Here is an 11,252-nt window from a genome sequence, read left to right on the forward strand (position 1 = left end):
AGCAAGTTAACTATTTGACTGGCTACTCAGGTGTAGTTTCATAAATGGAACAGTTACCCGAGACCCTCACAACAAATTACCCCACCCTGAGAGTACAGCAACAGAAACATTCTGGGTACCAGTGACAGCTGTGTTCCCACTGGGGGCTCTGGGGAGCATCCTTGTCTCTTACAGTCTCCCCACAAAAACATCCAAAGTCAGGCATGGCGATGTACCCTGTCATCCCAGTACTCAGGAGGCTGTGACAGAAGGATTGTGATTTCCATGTCTACCTTGAGCTAACAGGTTTGGCTCTGTCTGAAACAACCAGCTATGTATCCACGTGTATTTGTATACATGTGTACACACGAATATCATCACAGCAACGTTGCTGTCTCCCATCAGTGGATGAGCAGATAAAGACAATGGGATGAAATAGCATTTGATCAGGAGAAACAGTAAGACTGTTTTTCCTGAGTCAAACAGTACATGACTGTACTGATCAGTACAGTCATGCTGCAGCCTGTGTGACAGAAGCCAGACACAAAAGGCCACATATTATGTCATTTTAGTCCACACCATGTATATGACACATCCAGAGTCCACAGAGACAGAAAGTGGACCAGTTATTGCCCCTGGCTGGGGTAGGATGGAGAGAAGGGTATAGGGAAAGCTTGTGAATAGTGGGGTATGGTATTTCTTTTTAAAGTTGTTAAGGGTATTCTAAATTGGGCCAGCAAGATGGCTCAGTGGGCAAAGGCACTTGCCACAAACCCTGACAGCTCAAGTTCAATCCCTGGATCCCACATGGTGGAAGGAGAGAACCAATTCCCACAAAGATGTCTTCTGACCTTCACCATGCACTGTGACACATGCAAACTCACGCACAGTAAATAAGTAAGTAAACATAATAAAAATTTAGGGTTTTGTTTAAGACAGGGTGTCTCTGTATAGCCCCAACTATCCTAGAACTCTCTTTTATATACCAGACTGGTCTCAAACTCAGAGATCTCCTGCCTCTACCTCCCTAGTGCTGGAATTCAATGACATGCACCACCACAACCTGGCTAAAATTTAGTTTCTTAAATCCATGGTGGGGATAGCTGAACAAGTCTATCAATATACTTAAAGCCATGAACATGTTCTATGGCAGTCCCAGCCCAGAACTGTTACAACTTAAGAAACTGGAGATTGACAAGGGAGCCCTTTACACACACACACACACACACACACACACACACACACACTCTCTCTCTCTCTCTCTCTCTCTCTCTCTCTCTCTCTCATTAGCTGTTTGTGCCCTTTTTGACAGGAGACAGAAGAGAACAAGACAAAAGGCTTTGATTACTTACTGAAGGCGGCAGAAGCTGGTGACAGGCAGTCCATGATCTTAGTGGCCCGAGCTTTTGACACTGGCCTGAACCTCAGCCCAGACAGGTACTGTGACTGTCTCCTGATGATGTTGGGGTAATCTGGGCCACTTGAGATGCTTTGCCTTTCATCCACGATGGACATGGGCTCTAGCTCTGTCTGTGACCTCCAATAAGTTATTTCACTTCCCGGGCCTCGGTTTCTTCCTTTGGTGAAATAGGAATAATGATAGCATCTATCGTTATATGATCTCATGAAGATAAAATACCTTCCCTGCAGTGCCTGACAGAGAAAGTGTGCAATAGATGGCAGCTATTTTGCCAGGATCTGTAGAGATTTGCTTTGGGGGAAAAAAATCAGAAATATTAAGCAGTTCAGTATGATTGTCCATAGAGAATAGAGTTTGGGGTAATTTTTGACTGCCTATTTCTGCTCTTATTTGTAAAAATGTAGGGCTTTTCTACACCCACCTTTGCTCTAAAATAATGACCTGGAGACCTAATATATTTATTAATAAGCTTCTTGCACTACAGCTGGGCAGGGTTCACATCAATTCTAACCCTACTATGCTGGCTACTACCCAGCCCCGTGTCCCATTACCTGACATCTTAGTCTCTCCCTAGCCGTTCCTGCTCCATCCCTGTCCTCATGGCAATTCTCCTGGCAACTTCATGGGGAATTGCCTCTCTCTCTCTCAGGTCCCCACTAGAGACCCTCTCTCTGAAATCAGAAGTTCTGCCTCTTTCTCTCCTGCCCAGCTATTGACTAAGCAACTCTTTATTAACCAATCAGAGGTGATGGAGAACAGTCTTTGCACAACATCGAGACAGGAGATGCTTGGCACTGATGCCAGCGTCAGGACTGCAACCAGACTCTGGGTACAGCAGTCAGCATCTGAATACACAGTACACAAAACCGTCTCTCAGCACTTGCTTTGGTTGTATTCTTATGATGCAGCATTGCAGATTATATCCAGGGCCTACACAGGTGGCAGTATGCTGGCACTGAGCTCCATCACAGTCTTATGTGTGTTTCCCATCTAAGAGTGAGACGGAAGGAGGAAGCTCCGGGTGCATTTCCCTAGTGGTTCTGAGGCTCCAGCAAACCAACTGTCAGTATTTCTTATGGTGAGGCTGAAATGCTGGAGCCAGTTTCTGCAATGTGAGGAGTGGAAGGTGTCTGGCTTCCTCTTGGCTTCTTGGTGTGGCATGAGAGATCATTGAATCCAAGAGCAGAAGTCAGTGATAGACCTGATCTCATAATGGAACCATTGCTGATTCTCTATGGATCCCACAGGAGCCTGGCTTCTCAGGAGCCTTCCAAGGCTTTCTAGAAGGGAACAAAAAAAAAGGATACATATTTTTTCTGTATGTCCATGTTGTGATAGCTGAGCAGGAACCTTCTCTGTAGTGCCAAGAATTCATCTCCCATGCTGGAGAGATAGCTTGGTCAGTAAATTGTTTGCCTTGAACACGAGGAGTTAAGTTTGATCTCCTAGAATACGTTCAGAAAACATTGAATGGAAATTGGTGGATCTGTGGGCTTCTTCGAGAGATTCAGGTCAGTGATCTATCCTTGTCTCAAAAGGAAAAAATTAAACAAAACAAAAACACCAAGGTGGATAGCACCTGAGGAAGGGCACTCATTTGTCCTTCACCATCTGGCTTTCTTCATACCAATGCACATGTTCACCAGTCATCAATGCACACACACGGCCAGCACCTGAGGAACCACACCGAGGTTGTCTGCTGGCCAATATATGCATACAAGTGCACGCACATGTACACACACACACACACACACACACACACACACACACGACTTTTTCTTTACTGGATTGCAAAGAGAAGCCATGTCTGTGGCTGTTCCATATGAAGCTCATAGAGTCAAAAACTTTGGCGTGTGACATCTGGCCTCTCTGTGCTGGGTGTCTGCAGCAGCAAGTGCTCTTGGAAAGCACTTTGAGAGGGTGGTCCGATGTCACCGAGGACTCCCTCAGACCTCTTCTTGGTGCAGAGTGCAGGGCCTGGCTCACTGCTTCTCAGGATGAGCATCGCACACATGACAGGTTGTGGATTTTGTGGATGACTAAACTGTTGTTCTGAGAAATGAAGAGACTTGCCTGAAGTCACCTACATGCTAGTCAACTTTATGTGAAAGACTAAGTAGAGCCAAGGTTAGCTCCTAGACATCATACTTGCCAGCTGAGTGCTTACATTTATTTAGTCAACACACCTTCATGGAGTCTTTGTTCCTGGCCAGGCCTTGGAAACACAGTAAATGACACACAAGGTTGTTTCCTTCTTAAGGCTCATATTCTGGTGAAATAAGGCCACAAAACCAAAGAGACAAGGAGTCGATGGCCAATCACTGTTGTAAGAAACTAAGTGTTTGCAGACAGCATCTTAGAAGGGGTGACTTAGCTGGACCGATGCAAAGTCGGGTATGGACAGAGTTAGGAGGAAGATGTTCCAGGTTCGAGACAACAGAGGTTCAGGGGCAGGCGGGTACTGGCTTGGGAGGATTGCAGATCTGACATGGAAGACGGTAAGCTGCCATAGAGGGTGGAGGAAGCCAAGGCTGGCCAGTCAGGATGAAAGTCACCTAGAGGCACTGTTCTCAGCATGTGCCATAGCCCTTCTGTCAGATTTTGTCTCTGCTCTTGGCAGTGTACAGTAAATAGTCCCTCAGATGGGTGACACCCAGAGAGAAACAGCCAGCTGCTGTATTAGCTCTGTGGTCTGTGTTGTAAAGCTCTGGCTGGGACCTAGGTGTCCCCTTGGCAGTTTGGCATATGTGTGTTACTGTAGATTAAGGAGCTGGGGATCTAGTAAGACAGTCTCCATGTGCAGTGGAGAACAGTGCCAGCTGGCATGGGCAGAGCCTAGGGAGGCAGAGCCTGGTGGGGCTAGCTGACTGTGTGGTAGATCCAGTAATCCTAGTCCTTGGGAGGCTGAGGCAGAAGCATGGCTCTCATAGACCTTGTTACCAAATAAAGAAATAGGGGTCTGGTTTATTTCTGTTAATTCAGATGGTTCTGGAGCAGCAGTTCTCAGCCTGTAGGTCACGACCCCTTTGGGGTCCAATGACTCTTTCACGAGGGTCGCCTAAGATCATCGGAAAACACAGATATTTACATTACAATTCATAACAGTAGCAAAATTATAGATATAAAGTAGCAATGAAAATAATCTTACGGTTGGGAGTCACCACAGCATGAGGAACTGTGTTAAAGGGTCACGGCCTTAGGAAGGTTGAGAACCACTGTTCCAGAGGCTTCGGCATCGTCCCTCCTCTGCCACCCTTTCTGCTACTCAGGTAAAGGGCAGCATAGCAGGGACACAGCCCTGCAATGTCTAGGCCATGGGATACTTAGGTACAGGCCTAGATCAATATCACCCTTCCCCAAAGTATTCTTCTTCCATTAGTGAAAGAGCTGTTACACTGTACCAGCATTGTTAAAGGAAGATCCCTTAAAAAAAAATATAGAAACTGGGGCCAGGTGGTGGCACACCTTTAATGTCAGCACTCAAGAGGCAGAGGCAGGCAGAACTCTGAATTTATTTATTTATTTATTTATTTATTTATTTATTTTTGGTTTTTCAAGACAGGGTTTCTCTGTATAGCCCTGGCTGTCCTGGAACTCACTCTGTAGACCAGGCTGGCCTCGAACTCAGAAATCCGCCTGCCTCTGCCTCCCAAGTGCCGGGATTAAAGGCGTGCGCCACCACTGCCCTGCAGATCTCTGAATTTAACACCAGCCTGGTCTATGAAACAAATTCCAGTACTGCCGGGGCTACACAGAGTAACCCTGTCTTTAAAAGCCCAAGAGAAAGGAAAGAAAAAAGGAAGGAAGGAAGGAAGGAAGGAAAAAGAAAGAAACAAACAAACAAACAAACTGGGGTTGGAGATTATATTTGGAGGTTAAGCACTTGCTTTTCTTCCAGAGGGCCCGAGTTTGGTTCCCAGCACACAACAGGATATTCACAACCACATGTAATTCCAGCCCCAGAGGATCCAGTCCCTTCTTTTGGCTTCAGTGTACACTATGTGCATACTCAGGGATGTATAAATCCAAATTTTTAAAAAAGTATATAAACAGTCTACAATATGAAGGTGTCCCTTAGATATGGTGGCCTTTGGTATTATAGTTTATAGCTCAGAGGTAGTGGTCCCCTGGGATCCTAGGCTTGCCCATCCAGCTCAGTGGTTCCCTGCCTTCCCACCCCACTGCCATGGTAACATCCTCCTCCCCTCCTGTCTCCTGGCAAGGTGTCCAGACTGGTCAGAAGCCCTGCACTGGTACAGCAGGGCCCTGGAGATGACGGACTGCGATGAAGGCGGGGAGTATGACGGGATACAGGACGAGCCCCAGTATGCACTGCTGGCCAGGGAAGCAGAGATGCTGCTCACCGGGGGATTTGGACTGGACAAGAACCCCCAAAGATCAGGTGAGGCCCACTGACCTTCCCCTGGGGCAGAATAGGTCTGGTGATGGTCTATAGTTCTCATCCCACCGAAATTAGGGCGGGTAACCAGATAAGTTGCTTTCTACAGTAGGGGACTCTATGGACCTGGTATGTAGATGAACATTTTAGTTTTACTTTGTCGTATTTTATTTTATATGTATGAGTGTTTTCATGTGTGCCTGGTACCCTCAGAAGCCCGAAGAGAGTTAGATCCCCTGGAACTGGAGTTAACAGGCAGTTGAGAGCTGCCTCGTGGGTACTGGAGTCTGCAAGTGCGGCAGACGCTCTAACTGCTGAGCCATCTCTCCAGCCCTGATTTTTTTTTTTCTTGAGTCAGTGTGGCTGCACAGCCTTGGCCTGGAGTTCACTGTATAACTCAGGCTGGCCAGAGATCCACCACCTCCTGAGTGCACAGGATGCCTAACAAGATTTACTTTATTGTTTCAGGCTTGTGGCAGTGAGGGAGGTAGGGAGAGAGAGAGAGATACCTGAGGAGGCAGAAGAAACTGTCTGATCCTGTGGAGCTGGAGTTATAGGTGGTTGGGAGCTACCTAACATGAGTGCTGAGAACTCAATTCTGGCCCCTTGCTATTAACTCAGAACCAGTTTCCCAGGCCAGTGGATCTCAAACTCACTGTGTAGCTGAGAGTGACCTTGGACTTCTGATCCTTTTGACTGCCCCTCCCATGTGCTAACACCACCGGCTCAAGCCTGAGGACTTGAATTTGAATACCAAAACCCTTGTAAAAAAAAACAGGGAGTGGACCAGGCAGTGGCAGTACTACCTTTAATCCTAGCACACAGGAGATAGGCAAGCAGGTCTCTGAGTTCAAAGCCAACCTGCAAAGAGAATTCCAGGACAGCCGAAGCTACAGAGAAGCCCTGTTTTGGGGACTGAGGGGAGAGCAGGATGTGGTATTTATATATTATCCCAGCCTTGGCCTGCCAAAGAGAAGTGGATCCTGGGGGCTTGCTGGCCAGCCAGTGTAGCTGAAATAGCAAGCTCCATAGCAAGGTTCAATGGGAGAAAAACCCTGCCTCAAAAAAATAAATAAATAAATAAATAAATAAAATAAATAAAAAAAAAAAAGGGGGGGAACAACAAAAAGTAGAGGGTGGGTCTGAGGTCATGCTGATCATCAAAACCCATGTAAAGGTGGAAGAGGAGAAGTGAATCCACAGAACTGTCCTCTGACCTCACATGGCACATGCACCCCCCCAATACTTAAAAAAAAAAAGGAAAGGGAGACAAAGGCATCTCACATTAAAATATATGTATATAAATTAAATAAGAATACAGTCAGTCCTCCCAATCACAGATTTTGCATATATAAACAAAGAGACTTACTATCTTTACTTATTTTGTGTGTTTCCATATGCACGTACACACCACAGCACATGTGTGGGAACTGGAGGGTAGTGTGTGGGAATCAATTCTTTCTTTCTACCATGTGGGTCCCAGTGATCCACTGATCGTCAGGCCTGGCAGCAAGTGCCTTTACCCGATGAGCCATCTCACCGGCCTCCCCCAGAGATGTATTTTTTAAATTGCACCTGTAAAAAGCTTGTTGCAGAGGTGCACACCTGTAAACCCAGCATGGAGGAGGATGGTAAAGAATATTCCAAGTTCCAGGCCAGTCAGGGCTACATAGACCTGTCCCAAAAGAAGCAAAACTATTTGCATCTGTATCAGATTATACATAGACTTTTCCTGCTATTCTTCTTTGTATTTGTTGACAAAAACAACTTAAAGAAGAAAGGATTTATTTTGGTAAATGGGTCCAGAGGGGATTTTGGCTTCCAGTCCATTGTGGTGGGAAGCTTGACATCAAGAGTCAGAGACTGTCTCAGTAGTTGGGGGAAGCAAGATGATCCGATGTCATCCACACAGGAAGCAGAGAGACAAAAAACCAGAAGTCGGGCAGGCTATAAAACCTCGAAGCTGACATACTTCCTCCTGTAACCCTCTTCCTCTTCCTCCTTCTGTACCCTTCCCAGAGAGCATCACCAGCTGATGACCAATGTTGAAGCCCTGAGCTCATGGGGGAGAAGATGCATAGGCCATATGTAAATAGGACACACTCTCTGACAGATTTTGCTACGCTTGGTGGATCTTGAAAACACCCTCCCCCCCCCCCCCCAGTGAAGGGCAATTATATATTAGAATTTATAGGCAGGTTTTGCAATTTTAAAAATGAAGCTGAAATTTTATAATATTTCATCTCCCGTTACTATTACCAAACTTTACATAAACTCACACCCTGAAGGAAATCCTGTGCTGGTTAGCAGTCATTTCCAGGACCCCCACTCAGTATTCACTAATCCATGCTCTGTCGTGAAGGATTGCTCTGTTCGGGACTCAGTTTATAACTGGAATCACACAATATGTGGCCTTTCGTGTTGTGGGTGGGATGAAATTTGACAGCTCACCTCTTTGTCCCCCACTCTGTTCTCTTTCAGGAGACTTGTATACCCAGGCGGCCGAGGCAGCCATGGAAGCCATGAAGGGCAGGCTAGCCAACCAGTACTATGAGAAGGCGGAAGAGGCCTGGGCCCAGATGGAGGAATAATCGTCCCACAGGATCACTGCCAAGGAGAAGGGCTGGGGAGGGAGGATGGGACTCATTTCTTTTGGGAGGGGAAAGTAGTTTTACTATCATAAATTCACTTTTATATTCTATGTTTTTGACTCTTGACGGTCTTTGCAACTGGCAGAGACATGATAACTACTCTTTTAGGGGTGATATTTGGGGGGGGGGTGGTTAAAGATGCAGCCTAATGAATTCCTCCCACCCCTGTTTTTTCTTTTTTTGTTCTGAGATGTAAGCAATTATCTGTCTGTCTGAGTGAACAGACAGTATCGGGCTTCTCTCGCCAGCCTTTGTAGCCAGGACTCACATCTCAGGGTCTCCAGGCCATGTGCTGGGAGTACAAATGGAGGAGAATAGAGAGCTTTCTATTAACCTTTAACAATTGCTCTTTAAGTTTTGAGAGGGGTGTGTGGCATATTTCCCCCCAGTGGATATGAGATCATTCAATACCCAGGCTCCTTCACGCTGGGGGAGATAGTTGTATAAGTATTTCACCTAATGTCTTTCCGCTGGGCACATGATTTCTTGGGCATCCATCCAAATTTCTTTTTTTTTTTTTTAAGACCTGTATTGACTATAGATTTTACAAAACAGGTTTGGCCTTTATACATGCATATTTACTACCTCTTGAGTCCTGCATCGGTGGATGTGGAAGCAGATGTACCTCAGAGCTTTCACAGTAAGACCATGGCTTAGGAGCTGATCAACTTTCCTCCAAACAGAAGTGCCCTCCGCACCTCATGGCCATATCCACTGTAGGACTGAAGCATCTTTGTGCAGAATTCCATGGCCGTTTCTTAATGTCATGGACTCCCCTCAGCCTGCTGTCCCTGAAATTTTCTGCTTGAAACTGGGTTTTACTTGCTTGACACCTGTTGCGCTTACTGGAGCCCGATGTTGGACGCCAAACTGTTGCGAACCCCCCACGCTTGGGCACCAAACTGTTGCAGCCCGTACTGCCTGTTCCGGTCCGAGGGTCAGGGTCTAGCGAGAGAGAGAGAGAGAGAGAGAGAGAGAGAGAGAGAGAGAGAGAGAGAGAGAGAGAGAGTGGGGATAAAGGGGAAGAGACGCGAAGAATGGAGACAAGACAGAGATTCTGATCAAGTCTCGTTTATTGAAGGGAATTCTGAGCTATTTATAGGCTTTTGCCACGTGCCTTGTAGGCGCGTGGATACCACGTGCCTTGCAGGTGTTGATATGACGTAAGCCTTACAGGCGTCTATAGCGTGGACAGCACGTGCACCGCAATGCCTTGCAGGCGTGGATAGCACGTGTGCCTTACAGGCATGTATGGCGTAGATAGCACGTGGACAGCACGTGAACTGCAATACCTTGCAGGCGTGGCCACCACGTGCACCTTGCAGCTGGGGGCAGTAAACAGCAACACAAAATATGTGGGATATCAGAGTGTGCTTCAGCTGTTGTAGGCTATTGAAAACCAAATCTTTCGTCAGGGTATATGGTTCCAGATGGCTGCAAAGTTGATCTAGCCGCTTTCTGCTAAAGTCGGCTCCCAACAGACACCAGGTCATCTGCAGCAAGTGGCTTCTAGCTGCAGCCCCTTGGGATTTGTCTAAGATGTTTGAGAATGAGGGGACAAGAGTGTAAACACTGACTGGGTCTGGGCATTTCCCCCAGGGTTAGGCTGGGATTTTAATGAGCTTTCTCTTTAAAAGGAGTTCAGATTTAATGGGAGTGTGATTTCAGCCACAGGAAAATGGCCCGCTTTGATCGACCACCATTATTAAATCTACCACCTCAAACTTTGTTTAAAAAAACAGAACAGCAGAGTGGGACATGCAAGCCATTCTCATCTGTTGGCTAAAACAGGCCTTTTAAGAATTACACTGTTGCTGGGCAGTGGTGGCGCACGCCTTTAATCCCAGCACTTGGGAGGCAGAGGCAGGTGGATTTCTGAGTTCGAGGTCAGCCTGGTCTACAGAGTGAGTTCCAGGACAGCCAGGGCTACACAGAGAAACCCTGTCTCGAAAAATCAAAACAAAACAAACAAAGAATTACACTGTTGAGTCTGCCCAGTCAAAAACTTGCAGAAGCATTAGATCCTGAAGTCTATAGTATATGTCCTTTGAGGAAAAAATCAGAGTCAATTTAACCTTGGGGGCTGGGAGCCATGGTATACACCTGTAATCCCAACATTTGGGTGGTAGAGGCAGAAGGACCCAAGTTTGAGGCCAGCCTGGGCTATATAATGAGATCCTGCCCCAAAAACAAACAACAAAAAGAGCTGGTTAGATGGCTCAGTGGCTGAAGCTCCTGCTGACCCTCCCCTGACAATCTGAGTTCTGTTCCTGAGACCCACATGTGGAAGCAGGGAACAAATTCCTGCGAGTTGAGTTGTCTTCTGATTTTCACCTGTGTGGTGTGTCACAAGGGAGCCCCCATACACACACCACACACATACACACACACACACACACAACTGTAAGAGAAATGAAATAGCAAGAACTACCCTTGAAAACTCCTTTTATCTACCTGCAAGTTAAAAGTCCCGGTGTTTGCATTTGAAGCCGTAACTGCTGGTTCTCAATGGCAGGTTGGCCCTTGCTGTTTTCTGTCAGTACCAGAACAGTAGCTGGTTTGCATTGTCCTGCAGGTGCTCTAACTTAGTGCATATGTTAAATGTAAGAAGCAGTTGATTGTGACATAATCTGTCAGAGTAACTGTCGTATAAGTCATGGTGTGTGTGTGCGTGTGTGCATGCGCTGGTCAGCAGACAACCTCAATTTTGTTCCTCAGGAGCTGGCCACCTTTTTCTTTTGAGTCTCTCAGTGGCGTAGAATTTGCCAAATAAGCTATGCTGGCTGACCAGTGAACTCCAGAG

General features: G+C 46.5%; 1 protein-coding gene across 4 annotated transcripts in view; it reads left to right on the top strand.

Annotated features, from left to right (window-relative positions):
• The window catches only part of Eef2k (eukaryotic elongation factor 2 kinase), a 58,735-nt gene extending 50,236 nt beyond the window's left edge, over positions 1-8,499 (top strand). For all 4 annotated transcript variants that reach the window (XM_034515185.2, XM_034515177.2, XM_076941996.1 and 1 more), the window contains 3 exons: positions 1,292-1,416; positions 5,623-5,801; positions 8,280-8,499. In XM_034515185.2, coding sequence (XP_034371076.1) covers positions 1,292-1,416; positions 5,623-5,801; positions 8,280-8,389 — 414 coding nt within the window. In that variant the 3' untranslated portion in view covers positions 8,390-8,499. The remainder of the gene's footprint in view (positions 1-1,291; positions 1,417-5,622; positions 5,802-8,279) is intronic.
• The last annotated feature ends 2,753 nt before the right edge of the window (positions 8,500-11,252 follow it).

This window comes from Arvicanthis niloticus, chromosome 1 (genome assembly GCF_011762505.2).
Source record: "Arvicanthis niloticus isolate mArvNil1 chromosome 1, mArvNil1.pat.X, whole genome shotgun sequence".
Classification (NCBI taxonomy): Eukaryota; Metazoa; Chordata; class Mammalia; order Rodentia; family Muridae; genus Arvicanthis; species Arvicanthis niloticus.